This window comes from Orbicella franksi, chromosome 1, assembly GCF_964199315.1.
Source record: "Orbicella franksi chromosome 1, jaOrbFran1.1, whole genome shotgun sequence".
NCBI lineage: Eukaryota > Metazoa > Cnidaria > Anthozoa > Scleractinia > Merulinidae > Orbicella > Orbicella franksi.
Window position 1 is genome coordinate 40,327,471 of NC_138145.1, and position 23,717 is coordinate 40,351,187.

The 23,717-nt window shown below is 38.7% G+C and overlaps 1 protein-coding gene and 1 pseudogene across 4 annotated transcripts; both read right to left on the reverse strand.

Moving 5' to 3' along the window:
* On the reverse strand, positions 1 to 5,194 carry LOC145482188 (uncharacterized). Of its 4 annotated transcripts, XR_014048733.1 has the most exons (3): positions 3,739 to 5,194; positions 3,566 to 3,627; positions 1 to 120 (listed from the first exon to the last, which is right to left on the reverse strand). XR_014048733.1 is itself a non-coding variant. In XM_081460818.1 (2 exons), exons 1-2 carry the CDS (start codon positions 3,683 to 3,685, stop codon positions 55 to 57), a joined length of 186 nt encoding a protein of 61 aa, XP_081316944.1. In that variant the 5' UTR covers positions 3,686 to 5,194; the 3' UTR covers positions 1 to 54. The 4 variants fall into 3 exon arrangements, 1 of the variants encoding a protein (XP_081316944.1); XR_014048731.1 differs by having other exon boundaries at positions 3,566 to 5,194; XR_014048732.1 differs by lacking the exon at positions 1 to 120 and having other exon boundaries at positions 3,177 to 3,627.
* A 13,715-nt stretch (positions 5,195 to 18,909) lies between these two features.
* LOC145500966 (uncharacterized) lies at positions 18,910 to 23,717 on the reverse strand (annotated as a pseudogene).

The window sequence follows — 23,717 nt, forward strand, 5'->3', positions numbered from 1 at the left end:
TTGCATAAAACACAAGTGTTTACCTGGTCCTGGATTGCAAAAACAAAATAATCATTATTCTAGAATAAGCTTATGGATAATATCCTCCTCCTGTCTTGTCCTGAGGTATTTTGTCTTCAGCTGTTCAAAAGAAGAAAAAGAAAAATGTAGATACTGTACAAATGTTCATAGTTTAGTGGCTAACACTAAGTGAAATACACCGATGACACAACTGTTTTTGGTAAAGATATTTGGCCTGTTCATAAGCTGCTGCAACACTTTGAAAAGTGTTCTGGTCTCCAAATAAAGCGATCTAACTCAGACGTACTTTGGTTGGGATCATTACGTCAGAGAAAATATTCCATTCTAAATCTAAAATTAAGGAATGAGCCTGTCTATGCCTTGGGTGTATATTCTTCATATGACAAGTGTAACGATAGATCGTTCACTAGGTTAGAGTCATAGTAACGCAAGTGTGTCACATGATTTTGTAATCGATATAACACCTTTTTAGATAGAACAAGGCGCTGTCTCAAGTGTATTCTAGGGAACACTCGATTCCATTAAAGCACTTTAAACAGTTTTCTATGATCTGTTCGATGTCGAAGCAACAAGGATCTTACCACTGAAAAAAAAAACTTCTTTGAAAAGTTGCCTAAACTTAAAAAGCACTCAACATTTGAAAGTTTCAAGACAATTTATCTATCTGGAAGAGTAAACTTAGTCAAAACGTTGGCAATATCCAAACTAACTTTTATCTGCAGTGTGTTAGACAATCCAAATGAGTGTACCGATGAAGTAAACATTACATGTACATATGGACATACAAGAATCCAAAACTAAAAAAACCAACTATAATAATTAAAAATAAGAACAAGGGTGGACTGTAACATGTTAGATTTTACGTTATTCGATAAAGCATTAAAGATAGTCTGAGTAAAGCGCTTGTGCGCTTATGATAAAAGTGCATGGAAATTTATCCCACGATCCTCACATTCTAAGGTTGGCAGCAACCTTCTTTTCCAGTGTAACAATGATGTTCAATACCTAACCCCTGAATGAAAACTTACCAAAATTCTATCGAGATATAATTTGCCACTGACAGAAAATTAATAATGCTGAATCAAATAAAATGGAATAATCAGGTTATTTGAGTAAACAAGACATCTGTTTTTTTTTCCCTGGTTGGAAAAAAGTTGGCATTGAAAATCTCTTGTGCCTTTTCAACAACGAAAGTAACACCTTGGTGCCTTTTAAAACTTTCATGCATAAATACTGTACAACGTCAAGAGTAATTTTTTACAGTATTACAGCCTTCTATCTGCAATACAACATAAATGGAAAACTATGCTAAAGCAGGAATGTCTCTACCATCGAATGAAATGTACCACTTTCAATCGAAAAGTTCACATGCAAAACAATTTACAATACTTTACTCAATCACCAGCACTTCCCTCACCAACTGCAACGAGAAGACTCACTGAATGCCGCTTTATCTTTCACGAAACGGTTATATTCAACTCTCTCGCCAGTTGAATATTTTGTACCTTTCAGTCCCTTCAATGCTTTTCCAGAAGAATGGTGCAAAATATTAAAAACAAATATAAAGAAGAACTCTATCTTCTCAAAAGCTCATGATCTAATCCAAACTGATTTCAGTTTACGCATTGAAGGGGAAAAAGTCAATTTCCAAAATCTTCAATCAAAGTCGTTATATGACAGTTTTGTTTCAAAGATACATGTATCCAGTATACCAACAGTGCAAAAGAAATATAAAAGAGCTTTCAGCACGCACACATCCCAGTTAGACTAGGAAAAGATATATCTACTGCCCTTCAAAACAACACTGGATACTAAATTAAGAGAAATTCAATATAAACTATTATCAACAGGATCTTATACACAAACAAGATGCTAAGTAGATTCTCCCTTTTGAGATTTTTGTGAAAAGGAGTTAGTGACCGTAGAACATCTCTTTTTCTATTGTACAACGAAAAGTGTTTATGTTTTGGGATGATTTAAAGGTTGCTCTTAATTCTTTAATTATAACTGTTAGGTTTGATATCAATGATGTCCTTTTTGGGATTTTAAATATGGATAATACAAGCATTCTAGTCAACTACGTCCTTCTTGAAAGGAAATATTTTATTTAACGCTGTAAGTTAAATAAGGGATCTTTTTCTTTAAGGCTGTTAGTTGATAAGTTTTAAAAAGTGATTCAAACCGATGTTTTATTGTGAATAAAAACAAAATCCATTTTAAGTGAACATTAAAGTTGATAGCCGACGTTTCTGCGTCATCGTGACACCATTCTCAAGGCAAAGTAAATAAATTAATGTAACAATTTGATTTCTGTACTTTTATAGTCTCTACAAATTAGCATACTAACAAAGGATCACAAGTTCTTTAAGTGAATACCTTTGCGCAAATCAAATCCGTTTGCACGTTTAGAGATGGCTTTTCTATAAAAGGCATCTCCTTAATTAGGCAATCGTTTTATTTCTAAGATTCCCTTAATTACTCTTTATTTTATTTAAGTTGAATTAGTTAACGTAATCCTTGTAATGTAGTGCAGTGTAGTTTTCTTTGTAGTTTGTAATTAACGCAATTATGTGAAGTTTATATGAAATAATTCATATATGAACTGCAGTTGTAGATGAAAGTGAAGAATGATCGTCGCAGTAAATTTTCCAATTTAAGCAATTGGAAAGAAGAAGCCTGAAAAAAATCAGGGCTTCAACGGGATTCGAACCCGTCACCTCCGCGATACCAGTGCGATGCTCTACCAACTGAGCTATGAAGCCACATATTGGGAGCAAGGCCACTTAATTTAGTTCATATCTTCCCGTGAGGAGTGAAATGATGTGAAGTTTATATGAAATAATTCATATATGAACTGCGGTTGTAGATGAAAGTGAAGAATGATCATCGCAGTAAATTTTCCAATTTAAGCAATTGGAAAGAAGAAGCCTGAAAAAAAAAAAAATCAGGGCTTCAACGGGATTCGAACCGTGACCTCACGGGTTCGAATCCCGTTGAAGCCCTGATTTTTTTCAGGCTTCTTCTTTCCAATTGCTTAAATTGGAAAATTTACTGCGACGATCATTCTTCACTTTCACTTTTAATTAACATAATTGTTGTAAATTTTGTAATGTTTGTATGTACCGATCTGTATGTTCTTGTACTATATAGTACCTCTAAAAGAAAGAAAGAAAGAAAGAAAGAGATAAAATACAAAAAAAATCTATTCACTTCCTTTTCATGTCACAAATAAGGTAAATATTATCTGTGTTTTAATATCTACTGACGTCTAATACCCATGCGTGCGGAAATACTGAAGATACCACGGCTCAAGGGGTGAGGGGGCAACATTCGAGAAAATACTGTGGTAGGGGGGTACTGAAAATCACAACATACATGATGATGTTTCATACCAGAAGCATATCACCTAGGTGATATGCTTCTGTTCATACAGAACGACGTTAAAGAAGCTAGCTGGGACTCGATCAAAATGAGAAGAAATACAACTTACTACAGTAAACAATCTAAATAAATCAACTGTATTTTGTTTGTCCATAACGCTTACCTGCAATCCGCGTTCAATCGCTCGCCAACAAAGCTCTCCAGCTCCCAGCGAAGTTTCTTCCCCTGAATATACAACGGGTACATTGTGATAAGCAGAAAGTCCTCCATACGAACAAAGCATGAGAGTACTACAACGAAAGGTGTTAAATACACAATAAATAAGAACAAATTAACCTTTATGCCTGCCTTTTTTCAGCCTCGTTCAACTTTCGCGGTTCAACAACATGGAAGAACTGTTTCCAAAGAATGCTGGGAGAGTTCACTCACCTCGCGCGCTAGCCGCGCGAGTTGTTGTCGCGTTAATCCACTTTCAATCATGTGCCTTCACAGATTGATATTTTAGTTGTGGACTGTTGTGACCGGACAGGACCTCCGACTTAGTACCTATTAGCAGGAAATTTCTAGGTAGTCAGCCATTAAGCATTTTAGCACGTGTAAAATAGATTGACTTTTTGTTAGCACGTGATTGCAAAACACGCGAGAGTTCTTCTCTTAGCCAAACCCTGGAGAGAGCTATAAAAATGAAGGATTCTATCGCACTGACAAAAACCTTCAACCTGTTCCCCTTCAATCTTCCGAGAAGCTGGTTGTAATGGTGTTTACCCATCTGCCGGAGGGGGTTTTCCACGAACATTTGGGTGGGTGTGTGCGGCGCGTCGAAAAGCCCTGGGTGCTGGTGGGATTTCGGAGGGGGGTAGCATACGAAAAAAATGGCTTTCGAAGGGGGTCATCCCAAAAAAAATAAGGGAAAAAGGGGGATTCACGTGAAATGTTTTAGTAAAACTTTGAAATGGCACAATGTTTTAATATTAAAAAAAATAGCTGTAGAACAAACATAGTAGACAGGATACAAGTTAAAAACAAACTTTCCTTCTGCTTTAAAATAACGTTTGATGACAAAAGGTATTTGTAGCTACTAAAGAGAACTTTAACCTAACACTCTTATTTTCCAATACAACTTTCACTGGCACTCATCTTCGCTGTCGTCGAGCCCTTCTTTGTCGCTTGTGCTGCTGTGGGAGTCACTTGAAATCAGCAATGAAAGTGTAAACATAGTTTCTGACTTCCTGCTTAAGGTTGGTAGTGTTGGTGGTGATTCTGCTTCTTGCAGCATTGGTGAAATAATTCCCTTCCAAGAGCTGTGCGATGTATGGCTCATCTCGTCCAAATAACCGTGACAGGTGGACAAGTTCAGTTTTCTTCCATCACTGGGCTTCAACTGGTACCCTGGCATGGAAAACTCACTCGCCCTTTCTGAACAGCCATCCGCACATAGAAAGGTAGCTTCTTTTGCTTGTAAGATGTCAAAATGCTGGGATCGGTCAGCTGTAAACCTTTTCTTAAACGACTCGTCGCTTTCGCCATTATTGCGCATTTTGGAATGAGCCTCTTTCATGATGCTCATGTATTAATGCGCTCTTTTCGCGTTAACAATATAGCCAAGGTTTGTCTTGACTCTGGGGGACAAGCCCGTGGAAGAAGATGGCTCAAGTGATGTCATTCTTGCATTCATCAATTCCTTTATTTTAGCTTGCATTTATGTATATCTTTCTTCTTTTATGATAATGATATCGTCTTTAATGTAAATATTAATTTCAATTTACTTAGCATGCGGCCAACGCCAACTTATATCTACATGACAATGACCAACTCGAAAGCTCATTGACTACTTTGGTCACTGTACAAACTTAAATATTGTTTCATCTAGTTAATTTCTATCTGTATTTATTTTCCCTATATCATTGTAAACCATTTTACGTTAAGTTGTTTTTCTGTAAATAAAAAACTGAAAACGGAAAACAGGCAAGGAAGATGCCAATGAGAGGCCAAATGCCACACGCTCAGGGCGAGCCTTAACTGGGAGATCCGAAATGACTTCTCTTTCTTTTGATTTATTGAGGCCCAATAACTGTATAGCTACCCGCAAGGGGCTAATCTCTCTCGCTAGCCGGAAAAGAGAACGTGGACTGACCGGAGTGTGCAAACATTTTCCAGACCAAACAGGGTCAAATTCACACCAGAATGGCTTTAAAACTATATACTCTTTGAGGACCTATAACTGTATACCTCACACAGGGGAGCACCCCATCTCTCCCTCGATCCAGGAAAAGAGAGTGTGAGATGATCGCACGGGATCTTGAGACAAAGAAAAGTTGAATGGGATCTAGCTAGTTAGACAACTCCACAAGCAGAAACACTGATTACGAGGTCGCTAGAATTTCACCTTTAAATTCGGTTTAACAAAACGTTCAAAAGAAACAGCGTTAAACCCAATTCAATAGAATCTACTTCACTACTGCGAACTGCTTTAAAATGGGTGATAATTTGCGCATGTGTTAGTAGATTCACGTTCCATTCCTCGCAGTCAATATTGACCATGTTCCTGGTTGATAACACAGGGAGTTTAGGTCGTATCTGTTGCATGTCTAGAACGGCTGGATACGTCGTTTTTTATTCTTCAGCACGTGCAGTCACCTCTGTTTGCGCATCGGCTCTGTCTGTCGGCGGAAAGGTATGGCAAGGGTTAAGAAGCTTCAATATAACATCAGGAGCCATAATCGGGGACGGAGACCATAAGTCTTGTTATCCGGGCGCACCTATGATATGGGACAATTTTTCTATTTTTAGAACAAATTGCGTCATCCTGACGACAATATCCTCGTGGATCCACGCACGTGTCGTGGGTTCTGGTGTGAATGTTGTTACGTTGCGTGATCAAACGGTGAGAGTTGTGAGGTTATCTAGCGGATTTTTCTCAGCAATGGCGTTGAATAAGGCAGGGTCTAAGAACCAGGGCGTTTATAAGTAGTTTTATGCTCTGAGATAATAGAAAAGGTGAGTTTTTCAAGATCAAAAACAAGATTTTGCGCTGTGAATGAATATCTGTTCGCGCTAGTTGTAAGCTAACGCGTACGCTTTTGCGTTTGTTCTGACTTACAGTCAAACCAAGTGAAGCGTACCCCCCAAGATTACGGGCACTTTCCATTCGACCAAATAATTCCGGTATGAATTTCCGGAAATTTTCGAGGGCGAATGGAATGATCGTGGTGGTCGCGACCAAAAGAAGTAGCGCTGTATTGTATTGTGCTAACGCTGAAATGTGTTGACAGCCTAATCTATCTTTGGAAAATGTGCAATGAAAGAAATCACAGATTTGATGGAGAATTTGCTGAATTTTCTCAACATTTGATTGCTTCGCGCTCCTTACAAAAGTTACTTAGGGTTAAACTTGTTATAAATCACATGTTTAAATCGCTTGGTGTTCCATTTTCTTTGGTAATTCCATAATGGTTAGTAGGTAGTTTTTAGCGTTTACTGCGCCTTTCATGCGAACTCTAAAATTCAAAGCTCAACGGACAAATGCGTTTTACGCTACCGTAAATCAAATGTTTACCGGTTCTTCCCAGATTCCGACTATTACCGAGCGCGCGGTAATCAAACCGTTGAGCAAAGTTCAGACAACGACACAATGCTCGGCAGAAGTCGGAAGCTGGCACGAATCACCGAATATTTGATTGACGGTAGCGAAAAAAGTATTTGTCAGCTGAGCTTTGAATTTTAGGGCCCGCATGTTACTGAAAACCGCAATAAAAAGAGTTTAGGCATCCTTAGCTATTTTACGAAAGCTTACAGTGCATACAATTTTTTAGAAAGCATTTCCACAGAAAACTTAGTTTAAAAAGCTCTTTCACATACAAATTAGTTTAAACGGAACAAAAAAAGTTTAAAAAAAAACGTATCCATTCAAATTAAAACAAGAACGAAAAAAACATCGCGCAGAATTCTATTGTCTTTCGCGACATATACTTGCAGTGCTCATTTTTTCAATGCGCGGAATAATAATTACAAATATTAGCTGTCGGAATTCCGACTGCTCTCGTCAATGAATCGGCGGCTGTCAATCAAACGGTCTGATGTGTGAAGTAAATCCCAAGGTGTAATAAGCTAACAAAAGCGCTCTAATTTAAAGGCGGCCTGCGCTTTTCACAAAGACTTTTGTCAACAAAGTCGTGTGCAGCGACATTCTCACTTTTTTTGTTGACATGTGACACTCGAAATGGTTTGAGCGCGGGAGCCAAAAGTTCTCCCACAAAAAATTCTTCTTCCAAAGCGTTGCCAAATTAAAAGAACGGTGCGCATAAAACTTTCTTCTACTTTATCGTTGTCCTCTTTTACTCGACCGGTCAAAGCAGTTCATCAGACGTAGTCTTTTACTCGATCGGTTTACGTAGTCTGTTGTTGATCGAGGACTTAAAAGACAACACAGGTCTTTATCTATTCGAAAGATGAAGGGGAAAATAAATGACATTTCTGTTTGAAATCAAGAGCCGAACAAAAAAGCAAAGGCACGCAGCGCGTCTTACGCCTGAGTGAGCATTGTTGTCCACTGCATGTGTGAGATGATTATTCAAAATTGGAACCGTTTTAATTGATCAAAACATTTAAAAGGCCCAGGTTCAAGTATTCAGTTATTAGAATCCTCTTTGGAGTAGCATGTCAAAGCGTACGAGACAGCTCGGCTTTTACCCATCACTATTTGATGACGTTTATGATCGTGGCCTCAGTTATAAGTACCGACCCAAGCAAAAGCCCGTTGTTATGGGTATTTATGAAGTTGAGCGCATAGTCTCTCAGCGAAATCAAGGGGGCAAGGCAGAGTATTTTATTCAGTGGAAGAATTATCCTTTAACTGAAAACACATGGGAGCCGTCCGAACACTTCTTATGTTGATGAAATTACATGTAAAGTGATGTTAAAACGACGTTCAGAACACTCTGAGATCTTTTTTTCAAAATACGATGGTTAAGTGATACATTTTATCACCTCTCAATTTCAATGCCTTATAGCGTCGGCGTGTGTCCTATTGTTTTTGGAGGCGGAGCTTGGCATATATTAATATTCTGCCGGGAAATTCAAAAGAGTTTCGCTCTATTGTTCTTCTAGTCTCCGAGGCGAACGAAGGCTGAAGGATCGTTACGAGTGTTCGAAAGTTGGCAGAACGACCACTTCGAAACATTATTTTCCGTTAAAACTTGGCATAAAGCTTCCTTTAACAACATACATTCAAAGTCGTATGATAACCGTTAAGAAGGGCACTTTGAAGGAGTAAAATTCTTCCTCCAAATATTTCCTCATATAATATTTTCCCTCAAATGGACCAAATTCAGGAAAAGAAAACGACTAAATCCACTTTTCGTAACATTTCAAAAAATGTCTCCTTTATTCCATCAATGTCTCATCTACAAAAGCCGTATGATAACCACTACGAAACACAAGTATGAAGCACGTAAACTCTAGACAAGTATGCGTAGTCGGCCATTTTCTGGTCATTTTCTTTGTTGTTTAGCCATCGGCAGCCTAATTAATAATTAAATTTCGCGCGCACTCTACATTTAAGTCCCGGATATGTCGCGGCATTCTGCGCGATGATTAAAGCGGAGTCCCCCGACTGTCGTCGAGCGTATATATGCCCTTCCGAGCGCACAGCAGGTCAGATTCGTAACCCACTGGGGACTCCTTGACAAGGTTAGGAAATTTAATAGCTAAATACGTCACACAACAATATAGGTGTTACTGGCAAACTAAATTTGCTTTAACCAATATGAATTAAGCAATATTTTCAGACCTGACACAGATTGGCGTCTCGATAACTTATAGCTACTCTAAGGATTTCCGTTCTTCTAACAATAGTAACTCGTCGTCTTAGCAAACCTTTCATAGCTGCCAAAGCTGAGGCCAACGTTTAGCTCTGTGCCATATTTAGTCCGATAAAGTTCTAATAAAACCATCATGAAACACCAAACGTACTTTAAACGGAAGAAAAGAAGATTGTACAAAAAAAAATTATCTATCGAGTTGAAAGGAAAAAGAATTAAAGAATAAAAGCGGAGTCCCCCGACTGGCGTCCAGCGTATATATGCCCTTCCAACCGTACAGCAGGTCAGATGCGTAAAATATTGGGCTACCGGGGGACTCCTTAACAAGGTTAGAAAATTTATTAGCTAAATACGTAAAACAACAATGTAGGTGTTACTGGCAAACTAATTTTGCTTTAACCAACATGGATAAAGAAATATTGTCAGACCTGAAACAGATTGGCGCCTCGATAACTTATAGCTGCTCTAAGGATTTCCGTTCTTCTAACAAAAGGAACACGCCGTCTTAGCAAACCTTTCAATAGCTGCCAAATTAAAGCTTAGGCCAAAGTTTAGTTCTATGCCACATTAAGTCCGGTAAACTTCTAATAAAACCATCATGAAAAATTTTAGATAATATTTCATTTTAATAAAGCCTTTTTTAAGTCGGTTAATAAACTTGTTATAAATCACATGTTTAAAAAGGTTGGTGTTCAATTAGCCTACGAACGCAGACGTATTTCTAGCTGTCGCTTGTCTCCGCCGAAAATAACGTCTGCGAACCCGAACCAGGAAACGATTTCTCTGACGTAGGAATTTTAAGCCAATCACAGTTTAGCTCAAGTAACCCCAGAACTACTGCGCGAGGTATTCGCTGCGAGGAGCACTCGAGTTTCATTTTATCATGGAATCTGATTGGCCAAGGGTTAACAAAAGTCATTACGTCCCAGAAATCGTTTCCTGGCTCGGGTTGGAAGACGTTATGTTTCGGCGGAGACGAGCGACAGCCAGAAATACGTCTGCGTTCGCAGGCTAGTGTTCCATTGGCTCTGGTATCTTCAAATTGGTTAGTAGGTAGTTTTTAGGCCTTAAAAAGAATGAAGCCACGACTAGTAAGGCATTTTACGGAAGCTTACAGTGGATACCCTTTATTATAAAGTATTTTCATATCCAACCTACTTCAAACGGAAAAAAAGAGGATCTGCCGCATTAAGTCCGATAACGTTCTAATAAAACCGTCATAAATTATTTTAGACAATATTTTATTTTAATAAAGCCTTTTTCAAGTCGGGTAATAAACTTGTTACAGATCACATGTTTAAAACGCTTGGTGTTTCATTGGCTCTGGTATCTTCATATTGCTTAGTAGGTAGCTTTTTGGGCTTAAAAAGAATGCAGGTATGACTAGTCAGGCATTTTACGGAAGTTTACAGTGGATACCCTTTATTAAAAAGCATTTTCACATCAAACTTACTTTAAACGGAAGAAAAGAGGATTGTACAAAAAAAATTATCTACTGAGTTAAAAACAAAAAGAATTAAAGAATAAAAGCGAAGTCTCCCGACTGACGTCGAGCGTATATATGCCCTTCCGACCGCACAGCAGGTCAGATGCGTAACATATTGGGCTACCGGGAGACTCCTTGACAAGGTTAGAAAATTTAATGGCTAAATACGTCAAACAACAATATAAGTGTTACTGGTAAACTAATTTTGCTTTAACCAATATGGATTAAGAACTGTTTTCAGACCTGAAACAGATTGGCGCCTCCATACCTTATAGCTATTCTAAGGATTTCCGTTCTTCTAACAATAGTAACTCGTCGTCTTAGCACTGACCTTTCATAGCTGCCAAAGCTTAGGCCAAAACTTAGTTCTGTGCCATATTCAATCCAATAAAAATCAAATAAAGTGGATAAATGCGCCACACGTAAGAAAATGCACCACACTTCGAAAAACGCGCCACATTTAAGAAAACACGGCACACTTCGAAATGTGCGCCACACTTAAGAAAATGCGACAAACTTGGAAAAATGCGCCACACTTAAGAAAATACGGCACACTTAGGAAAATGCGGCACACTTGGAAAAATGCGCCACATTTAAGAAAATGCTGCTCACTTGGATAAATGCCCCACACTTAAGAAAATGCGGCACATTCTGAAAAATGCGCCACACGTGGAAACATGCGCCACACTTGGGAATATGCGCCACACTTAAAAATATCTGGCAAACTTGAAAAAATGCCCCACACTTAAGAAAAATGCGCCACACTTGGATAAATGGGCCTCATGTGGATAAAAGCGCCACACTTAAGAAAATGCGAAACACTTGGAAAATGCCCCAAACTTAAGAAAATGCGGCACACTTCGAAAAATGCGCCACACTTAAGAAAATGCTACTCACTTTGATAAATGCCCCAAACTTAAGAAAATGCAGCAAACTTAAAAAAAATGCGGCACGCTTGGAAAAATGCGCCACACTTGGAAAAATGCGCCACACTTAAGAAAATCGGGCACACTTGGAAAAATGCCCCTCCCTCGAAAAACTGCGACATACTTAAGAAAATGCGGCACACTTGAAAAACTGCGCCACCCTTAAGAAAATGCGGCTCACTTAGATAATTGCGCCACACTTAAGAAAATGCGCCACACCTGGAAACATGCGCCACACTTAAGAAAATGCGGCACACCTGGAAAAATTTACCACACTTAAAAAACATCTTGGAAACTTGGAAAAATGCGCCACAATTAAGAAAATGCGCCACACTTGGATAAAAACGCCTCACGTGGATCAATGCGCAACACTTAAGAAAATGCGCCACAGGTGGAAAAATGCGGCACACTTAAGAAAATGCGGCACACTTGGAAAAATGCGGCACACCTAGAAACATGCGCCACACGTCAAAAAATGCTCCATACTAAAGAAAATGCGGCACACTTGGAAATATGCGGCACACCTAGAAACATGCGCCACACTTGAAAAAATGCTCCATACTTCAGAAAATGCGGCACGCTTGGAAAAATGCGCCACACTTAAGAAAATGCGGCACACTTGGAAAAATGTGCCACACTTAAAAAAATGCAGCACCCTTGGAAAAATGCCCCAAACTTAAGAAAATAAGCCACACTTGGAATAATGCGCTACATTTGAGAAAATGCGGCACACTTAAGAAAATGCGGCACACTTGGAAATATGCGGCACACCTATAAACATGCGCGACACGTCAAAAAATGCTCCATACTTAAGAAAATGCGGCACACTTAGAAAAATGCGGCACACCTAGAAACATGCGCCACGCTTGAAAAAATGCTCCATACTTAAGAAAATGCGGCACACTTAGAAAAATACGGCACACCTAGAAACATGCGCCACACTTAAAAAAATGCTCCATACTTAAGAAAATGCGGCACACTTAGAAAAATGCGGCACACCTAGAAACATGCGCCACACTTAAAAAAATGCTCCCTACTTAAGAAAATGCGGCACACTTAGAAAAATGCGGCACACCTAGAAACATGCGCCACGCTTGAAAAAATGCTCCATACTTAAGGAAATGCGGCATACTTGGAAAAATGCGGCACACCTAGAAACATGCGCCACGCTTGAAAAAATGCTCCATACTTAAGGAAATGCGGCATACTTGGAAAAATGCGTCACAGTTAACGAAATGCAGCGCACTTGGAAAAATGTGCCACATTTGAGAAAATGCGGAACACTTGAAAAAAATGCGCCAGACTTGGATACATGCGCCTCACGTGGACAAATGCGCCACGCTTAAGGAAATGCGGCACACTTGGATAAATGCCCCTCACGTGGATAAATGCGACGAACTTAAAAAAATGCGCTACACTTGGAGAAATGCGCCACACCTATGCAAATGCGGCACACTTCGATAAACGCGCCAAACTCAAGAAAATGTAGCATACTTGGAAAAATGCGCCACACTTAAGAAAATGCACCGCACTTGGAAAAATATACCACACTTAAAGAAATGCAGCACACTTTGAAAAATGCGCCAAAAAATGCGCCACACTTGAGAAAATGCGTCACATTTGAGAAAATGCGGCACACTTGGAAAAATGCGCCACACTTTAAGAAAACGCGGCACACTTGGAAAATTCCGGCACTTATGGAAACATGCGTCACACTTGGAAAAATGCGCCACACTTAAAAAAATGCGGCGCACTTGAAAAAATGTGCAACACTTAAAAAAATGCGGCACATTTCGAAAAATGCGCCACATTTAAGAAAATGCCGCACACTTGGAAAAATGCGCCACGCTTAAAAAAATGCGGCACCCTTGGAGAAAGACGCCATACTTAAGAAAATTCGGCACACTTGGAAAAATGCGACACATCTGAAAACATGCGCCACACTGGGAAAAATGCGCCACACTTAAGAAAATGCGGCACACTTGGAAAAATGCGACACATCTGAAAACATGCGCCACACTGGGAAAAATGCGCCACAATTAAGAAAATGCGGCACACTTGGAAAATGTGCCACACTTAAAAAAATGCGGCACACTTGGATAAATGCGCCTAACGTGGACAAATGTGCCACACTTAAGAAAATGCGCCACACTTGGAAAATTGCGCCACATTTAAGGAAATGCGGCACATTTGGAAAAATGCGCCACACTTAAGAAAATGCGGCACAGTTGAAAAAATGTGACACACCTGGAAACATGCGCCACGCTTGATAAAATGCGCCACATTTAAGAAAATGCGGCACACTTGGATAAATGCGCCACACTTAAGAAAATGCGGCACACTCTGAAAAATACGCCACACCTGGAAACATGCGCCACACTTGGAAAAATGCGCCACACAGGAAATGTGCTACACTTGGATAAATGTGGCACACTTGGAAAAATGCAGCACACTTAGAAAAATGCAAGACACTTGGAAAAATGCGGCTTTCTTCAAAAATGCGGCACACTTGGATAAATGCGCCACACTTGGTTAATAAACTTGTTATAAATCATGTGTTTAAAGTGCTTGGTGTTCCACTGGCTCTGGTATCTTCATATTGGGTCGTAGGTCACTTTTAGCGCTTGAAAAGAATGGAAGCTTAAAGTGTATACCCATTATTAGCAAGGATTTTCACATGAAACCTACTTCAAACGGAAGAAAAGAGGTTTGTACAAAAAAAATTGAGTTGAAAGGAAAAAGAAAAAAACAGAATAAAAGCGGAGTCCCCCGACTGGAGTCGAGCGTATACATGCTCTTTCGACCGCACAGCAGATCAGATGCGTAACCCATTGGGCTACGGGAGGAGTTGTTGAGAAGCTTAGAAAAGTTAAAAGCTAAATACGTCAAACAATAATATAAGTGTCACTGGCAAACTAATTTTGCTTTCACAAATATAAATAAACAAATGTTTTTAGACCTGAAACACATTGGCGTCACGACAACTTATAGCTACTCTAAGGATTTCTGTTCTTCTAACAATAGTAACTCGCCGTCTTAGCAAACCTTTTTATAGCTGCCAAAGCTTAGGCCAAAGTTGAGTTGTCTGCCACATTGAGTCCGATAAAGTTCTAATAAAACCATCATTAAAAATCTAAAATAATTTTTCATTTTAAGAAAGCGCTTTTCAAGTCGGTTGAAAAACTCGTTATAAATCACATGTTTAAAACACTTGGTGTTCCATTGGCTCTGGTATCTTCATATTGGTTAGTAGGTAATTGTTAGGGCTTAAATAGAATGAAGGCATGACTAGTCAGGCATTTTACGGAAGCGTACAGTGCATAGCCTTTCTTAAAAAGCATTTTCACGTCAAAATTGCTTTAAACGGAAGAAAAGAGGATTGTACAAAAAAAAATATCCATTGAAGTTGAAACGAAAGAGAAAAAAAAAAAAAAAAAAGAATAGAAGCGGAGTCCCCGCCTTGCGTCGAGCGTATATATGCCCTTTAGACCGCACAGCAGGTCAGATGCGTAACCCATTGGGCTACCGGGGGACCCCTTGACAAGCTTAGAAAATTTAATAGCTAAATAGGTGAAACAACAATATAGGTGTTACTTGGAAACTAATTTTTCTTTAACCAATATGGATTAAGAAATATTTTCAGAATAGAATGAAGACATGACTAGTCAGGCAATTTAAGGAAGCTTACAGTGGATACCCTTTCTTCAAAAGCATTTTTATATCAAACTTACTTTAAACGGAACAAAACAATTAAAAAAAAAATTGTATCGTAGAGATTCAGATTGAAACGACTGGTCATCGCAAACACGTGGTTTTAATTGAACAATTACTGGACGTTAGCAAGAAGTGAACCCAGCAATACGAGCGGAAGATGATCCTGGTACAACTTGCAGCAAGCAAAAAACATCAAAGAGGAAGAAGATTAAGAGCAACGAATGCAACATAAAGCCAAGGAAGTGAAACGTGCGTAAGAGGTGGGAGAAAAATTTATTTAAGGACTATGCGTAGTACCAGAGTCAAACAGCGGAAGAAAGACAGACTGTTCAAAGTTTAATATGTCACGCTATTTTGTTACTGGTTTTTTTTTCTAAATAATAAAATTTTATTAACCCGTGCAAATCTTTCATTATTTGAACAGGGTACAATATTTACTATTATCTCATAATTGTGACAATGAAAATAGACAATGTGCAGACTCCAGCAACCAGTGTCCGTAAAGCGGGGTTTACAATATATGAGAGTGACTCGGAACACAGAAAAGTGTCCGTTGTCCGCGTTAGCCGGTGTCCGTATAAAGCGGGTTAATTTTAGAGAAATTATATGAGTTTTTTGCTGGGACAAACGAGACTGTCCGTTATAAGTGGGTGTCCGTAGAGCGGGGTTCCACAGTATAATCAAGGCAAATTACACAAAGCATTTGTACATTGGTCTTTCACTGACACACAAGCCGCTAAATACAGGAGTTGCGCACTATAAAAGAGCTCACCATTCCCAGACACAAAGAGGACGCCATGATGATGATGTCACGAGAGTCCTCGTCGCCGAATAATGACCTCACGATTTTTTTAAAATAAATTCTATTAGTTTCAGTCGCAATGCATTATGGGAAGAAATTCATTCTTCCTCTCACGGATAGCTCAGTTTGTTTTGTTCTTCTAACAGTAGTGGTTCGCCTTAATATAACATTTCAGGCCATAAGTTGCCCGAGGAAAGCTTCAAAAGCTTATAAGGTTCATTTCTGGGCTGAGCTCAAAAGAATTAAAACAAAACCCTTCAAGGGGCTGTCATGGTTAATCTTCTGTATCCTTAGCCATCCTTGTTCCTTTATGGTTTATCATTGTCTCTTCGGTGTTTTTCTATCTTATTAAATTGTTATTTTCAGATTTTCTACCGTTTTGTGACCAAAATAACTCAAAATACCGTGACTGAGCTCCTTTAAGCCTTTTAAATAGCCTTGCATCAGTTATAGAGTTTTTTTTTTTAATCCATTGATGACTCTTTTTCAAACCAAAAAGAAATTAAGTTCCTATTGTGATGCATACTTTTCAAGGTCTTTTTTAGAACCCAATTTTATTCCATATTTTGAATGCGTACAACATTGGAACTTCACTTAAATCTAGCAAGGAGGTCTCAATGGAGTTAACCATTAGCCGTAAACTGGGCCAAAAATTTGGCTGTTAGAAAAATTTAACCGTTAGCCGCAAGCCTCAAGTCTCAAGTCTCAAGATTTCTTCTTAAGACATTTTGTGTCTTGTCTTGTGGCTTGCATTGGTATTTATAGCCTGCTATATTAGTCTACAATTCTTATAATAATAATAATAATAATAATAATAATAATAATAACAATAATAATAATAATAATACCTTTTTCCATCCCGGAATGGTCGTAAGACTTTGAATATGTCTTACAGTAATCAATATTAAATCGATAACGGTGGAGAGAGGGTACAGTCCGATATGCCGATAATTACTGGGCAAAACATTTGACCGTCGATATCATCATTCCTTTGAACTTTTCTGCCATTAAAAAAGCAACTTTAGCCAAATGAATTCGTGATGTCCTTCAGTTTGCTGGGAATACTCATTGAAAGGTTCTTTTTAGATTTTTAACTGATTTTTCTCATCGCTTTTCGAGATAAAAAGTTACTTAATACCTTTAGAAAACAAAACAAAACAAAAAGCAGTATACATTACTAGTTCTTTTACAATTACCTTGCTTCCCGAGTCAACTGACAAATTTTTCAATGGTAGTTACACCAACAAGCCGGTACCGTTTTTTATCTAGCTGCTTTTCCACTGGAAAGTAACAAAGGAAATCTCTCAGAAGAGAACAGGATCATCAACGGCAGGCTTTCCAGAACACGACGCACCAGTGAAAATGTTTTAAGCATTCTGTCAAGCAGGTTCAGGGTATTTTCTACCGTTATGTGTGTAAAGCCAGAGGATGCTGTCAAAATTGTCCTCTATGCAATAGCTCTGAACAACTTCGTGAGATAAAGAGTTCAAGAGAAGTAATTCGTTATGTCCTTCACTGAACTGGAGATCATCATTGAAAGGTTCTTATTTTGACGGTCATTAGATTGCTAACGACTTTCGTTCAACAGAAGCGCAGCAACAAACGGAATGCTTGAAACTTTTTCATACCCAATGGCGAGGGAAAAGGAAAATTTATACCAGTTTAAACATTGAACGTGCATGTTAAACAACGAACGTAAAGCAACAATGTGATTTGCAATGTAAATATATAATTTTTTTCCAAACACGCGTGTGGTTCTCAAAGAGATCATTTGATTGTTTCGTTCTTTACTGTATTTAGTTCGCAACACCTTATTACAATTCAGCCCTAGGAGAATGCCATTCCTTTGATCTTATATATGGTGAATGGTCATATTAAAAAGGACGCGCAGAAAGTCATTGGTGACGGAGTTGGCAAATTCATTTATCCCTACTGTGTTGTCAAGAATTGTGGACTACAAAACGTTTTTATCCTCCGTTTACTACCTAGTTGATGTCACCATCGTGTGTTAGTTTACAAAGCTATAACGAAAACATGCAGCTGTACAAACTAAATTTTGAGCTCGTTAATTCTATCAGTCAATCAATCAATCAATCAATCAGCTAGTTATTAAGTTAAGTAAGTAAGAACTTTATTTAAGGGTCAATTTTATTTAGCCCACGTGGGCTAACTGGGGACACTGTATTAACTCTACCCAAATATTTTCATTAATAGCATTATAAGATTCTCTTAAAAAAAAATGTAAAATTGAAAGATTAGCAAACAAAGAAAGGATATAAAAGCGTATATGTTGTCCTAAAAAACACCTGAATTATGTTATATCAATTAAAGTTTAATATTCTAAAATTCTATATTAATGTACATTTAAAAGTCTAAAAAAATTCGTCCTTTCTTCTTAATGGATGGGCGAGGTCTCTTATTTCGGGCAAAAAATTTAATGGCCGCACAGGTTGCAGCAATTGCTGTTGTTACTTAGATAACCCGTGTAATCAGTGTATCAATCAATCAATCAATCAACCAACCAACCAGCCAATCAATCAATCAACCAACCAACCAATCAATCAATCAATCAATCAATCAATCAATCAATCGATCGATCCATCGATCCATCAATCAATCAAGCAATCGAGCAAGCAATCAATCAATCAATCAATCAGTGATGTTCATTACGTTCTGCTGAATGTAACCTTAGTTCAGCTGAATTCACATTTAAACAAAAGAATGTACTGTCTTAGCGATACCAGCGTTATCAACAAAGCTTCATATGTAGTGTACAATGGGTTTCGGTGGTTTTTGCCAGCGGACTTCACTGGTTCTTTTCTTTGCCTCGGTTTTCTTTGGTGGATTCAGGATGACGTCACAAACTTCTTTTGCTTTATCGTTGACGCAAGCCACATACTCTGTCACGTGATCGGATAAGTAAGCATGTGGCGAGGATCCCTGGGCAAGAACCTAAAGAACATGAACAGTGAATTTAGCTTCCAAATTAAAACTAATAACACTGCCGCCTCTTCTGCTAAGATTTTCCTCTATTCAAACACTCTGGGCCTTGGATTTCGTTTGCCTCACAAGGCTTGATACATAGGATTGCAGTGAGTGTTTTTGTTGTATAAATGAGCTCCACACATCTTTACACTACATTGAAATTACGCCCTACGACCCATCTCCGTACCCCAGCACTCTTTCCCTATTTTCTCCGTTTTGGACCCCATTCGTAGCTACAGTGTATGTTGCACATCTATGACATGAACTTAGTTGACCGGCAAACAAGCTTTCTGATCTGTTTATCCCTCTCTCTTCCTTTGAAAAGTCTCAAAAAGAGAGTGCAAGTAAGAGCAAACGCACCTGATAGTGAAAGTCTCTTAGACTGAAATCTTTGCCCAGAGCTCCCTTAGAATAGCTTCTGGATTTCTTTATCTCTAGCTGACCAATCGTGTAAGCGGTCGCTTGTCCGGGGTCGCTCTGCTACCAAGTCACCTGACGAGGGTATAAAAGAACATTGCTCGGATATGTTCAAAAATTGCTTAACAACAGATGTGAAGAGGACAACATATAAACCAAAGTAAACTGAATGAATTGATTTTAGTGAGAAATGAAATGATTTCACACATCCTGGCAGGTTAATTTAGGCTCCACTGGGATTTGAACTTATTCTTAATCAAGCTCCCTGCTGGGTCAATACGTTCTGACCTATCTTAACGTCCAGCTAATTAGAATAATTCAACATACTCAGCTATGTCGAGAGGTACTGGATCTGGTATTTTTGTTCAACTTCTCAGTAATCCGTTGATCAGCCTTACGTCATGTCTAGTTGAAATATTTATTGTTTATTGCTGTTTTGTAGAAACTGTTTGGTCTGTAGAAAGTGTTTAGTATGAAGAAACGAAACTATCTTAGGGATAATTAACTGCGATCTTAAATCAGTATTCACGTAGATATAGAGGGATGGCGGAACGTATTTTGAATTGGGCCGGGGGGGGGAGGGCTTACAAACTCTGCGCTAACTTGTAGGGTGTCTGGAGATGTTTGTAAAATTATCATTTTATGTATTTTTTGCTTGGAAATGGGGGGAGTTAACCCCCCTGTGCCCCCTCCCAGCTCCGCCGTCCCTGATATATAGAGTTTCTCCCGAGCATAAAACCACAAGAAATATAACCCCCTCTCCTTCACTTCTCGCTGCGAGTCGTTGATTGTACTTTTAGTAAAGAATTGTGAATTGCTGGGCCATTTTTTTTTAACTCTCGCGGGCTACAAATGAATATCAGGGGTTCAAGTGTAATGCTCACTTGATAGAAAAGTGGAAATTTGTTGCTGTCAGTATAGACTTAGAGCTATTTTCTCACCTCCTTCTGGGCAAGGTCTGTATCGTCCCACGCGTATTTACTAAAGTAATCCAGGGCCGTGTCTCTTGTGAAACAAAAATAGTGCAAACCAGTGTCCAAGATCAATCGAAGAGCTCGCCATACCTACATTAACAAGAGTGGAGATAACTACAAGGAAAAGAGTCGTTTTTGGAACAAAATAAGAGATAACTGCCACCACAATTACGTTCTTAAAGGAGCTCAGTCACAGTAGTTTAAGTTATTTTGGCCACGTACGAAATTACTTTTAAATTGAAGGGAACCTGAAAGTAGTAGTTGACTAAGATGGAAAAACACTAGAGGGATAATAATAAACTATAAAGAAACAAGGACCGTTAAGGATGGAGAAGATTGACATGGATTACAAACGACGAACTTGAAAAATTTAAGCTAAGCGTTTCAGGATGCGCAAAACGTGACGTAGCTTCTTTAAGAGTGATGGTGTTGCAATAAAACAAAACAATAATTAAGGGAATTAAAACATAAAAACATCTGCCATTGAGTTCACGAGGCATGATATATGGCGTCACTTTGCATAACCACATAAGTTGCCTCTTTCTGTAGAAAGCTATCCAGATATATTCTTATATTGTTAAACAATCTTAGCAGTTTCGTTGCGTGTTCGCGTTTGATACAACAAGCTGGTACAATTTGATGGATGATCTTCAGTAAATTTTTGATGACGGCGGAAAACTACTCTTACAATCATTATGTAACGTAACGTAACAAAACATAACGTAACGTAATATAGCATAGCGTAAAGTAACGTAACGTAACATGACACACATGCAACATGTAGCAAGATGGGTAAACAATAAAGAATCAGTAGAACCGACCTAAAAGTTAATGATGTGTGACTCTAAAATGATAAACTAAAATTTGAGCCTGAGAGCCCTTTTAAATGCCAAAGAGTAGGTTGTTTCCAAAATGCTTCAGAATTAGCCCTTCTTCAGTAGATGAAAAATGAGTAAACAATAGCTTTGATTGGCGCACTCTCTCCTTACCTGCCACTTCAGCATTCCAAACTTCTGCATGGGTTCATACTTGTAAGTGTCTGTATCTTCAGCTATGAGCGGATTGTCAGCATATAGAGCCCAATCTTCTGTAAACGCCGTGTAATAGGTGACGCTGTCAAGCCAACTAATCACACCGCCGCAGTTGTCACGGAAATGTTCTGTGTTACCTTGAACGTTAGGAATAACTATGAGAACGAGTTTTCTATGAGCAAGGAATCGACGAGGAACAGTTTCGTTGATCACCAAATCCAGGCAGGTTTAGTACAATAACTTGACAGGAACACAGAACTAGCACGAGCCTTGTTGATGTAATGATAGCGCGAGCAAAGAGAATCTACATTTTGATGATCAAAATGAATGATTTTTTTTGTCGCGGTGTTTTCAAAAAGAAATATAAAACATGCTCTCCGAGTTTCTATCGAGTTATAGGGGCTTGTGTTTCCACAGCATTTCTCGTTCTCCCAAATTTCCTCATGTGTTTCGATAACTGGGTGTTGCTCATTGTTGTAGAGCAGTTTTCATAGCAAAACTGAAGTAATCATTCTGGCCAATTAAAAATTTCACAGACAATCCAGTAAACCAATCAGAACTCAAAGCAATACATGTAGCCAATGCAAAGCGCGGGAAAACGTGTGGAAGCGAGTAATGATTGGTTACTTCTGATTAGATGACAAAATGGCACGTGTTTTTTAAGTCCATTGCTTAGCGTCACAGTTATGCGCAACCAAACCAAACGCGAATGGCTTTCGATACTCAAATGAAAACCGCTCTATATATTTTTCAGTCAAAAAGTTTTGGAATAGTTTTCCTTTCGTTACGAGAAACGTTAACCTGCGGGCTGTTGGGTTTTATTAGCGAGTTGACCTCACTAAAAGAACCAATAAGCTTCGCAACTTTTTGGCTTCATCAACGATCACCTCATAGAAATTGAGAGCGAAAATCTAATTGTTATTTAGCGAACAGTAGTTGAGGTGTGTTGCACATCCGCGAACAATTAAACCGCTTTCAACCTCTTTTGGTGAGTGAACAGTGAGTTACACTACTGCGACTCGTTGACTGTGTGTAACTGCCGTTAAATTTTAAAAATAAAATAACCCTTTCGATATAGGAACTTATAATGTTACTTCTCAAACTCATTAATAATTCATCAAGTTAAAACAAGGAAAATAAAAACCGTGAGGTAGGTTTGGATACCCGGTCTTAGTTAGCATAGATTTTGATGATTTTACTTGTCTGTTTACTCCTTAGTTTTCGTTTCGATTTAGAAGATATATCAAACTCTCTAGACAGTGTTTCATCGGCTATCCAAACACCTCGAATTTCGTCAAAAATACTACGCTGTGCGTCGTATTTTCAACTCTATTCTCGGTGTTTGGATATCCCGATGAAACACCGTCTCTCGTGTTTGATGTATTACATAAAATGTTATAATAAAAAGTAGGTGGTTGTTGTAGATAACTCTGCCGTTGAATTCTTGTACCTCTTAAATGTACTGAGGTGGCAAGAAATTTCAGATATATAAAATGTAATCTGCTTCCCACAGTGAATCTGCAAGATACAACTACTTATGTAACACTTTTGAATGGTACACCGTGGAATATCCCACGAGTCAATTGCATTTTCTCGATATACACACGTGTCTTTAGGCGACTGTGAATACCAAAAAAAAAATGAGACACGTGGGATATATCGATATTCCATGGTATACCACGAGAGAGCGTTGCATAACTATTTTATACAATGCCATAGAAAATACAGTGGCCAGCGCAATCAATACCACATAAAACGCAGCGCACGATGGAAAGGTTGGATGTAATACTGTCGAATATACAAAGGCTTTCCTGTATTCTGATTGGCTGTATTTTCTATGGTATGGTATAAAGGGTAATACTTAATTGCCTTGGTAGAAAATTATTTAATAAACTAAGTCTAGTAAAACGCTAACCTGTGTATGGTGTCCAGGCCTCGCCTCATCAGCGTTGACGCTCCATTCAGAGAATCTGCGACCTAAATTTCCCAGGAAAAATGAAAGGTTGTATTTTGCACTTCGTGTGCAATCTGCGCCAGCACTTTGGTAGCTTTGAGCTCCACTCGATGGGTTCAGGTTAGGCTGCATATCAACTGGACAGACGGGTGTGGTAGCTTTATCTTCAGTAAAGTGGAACAGTGGAATAGTCTTGGGTATCTGACG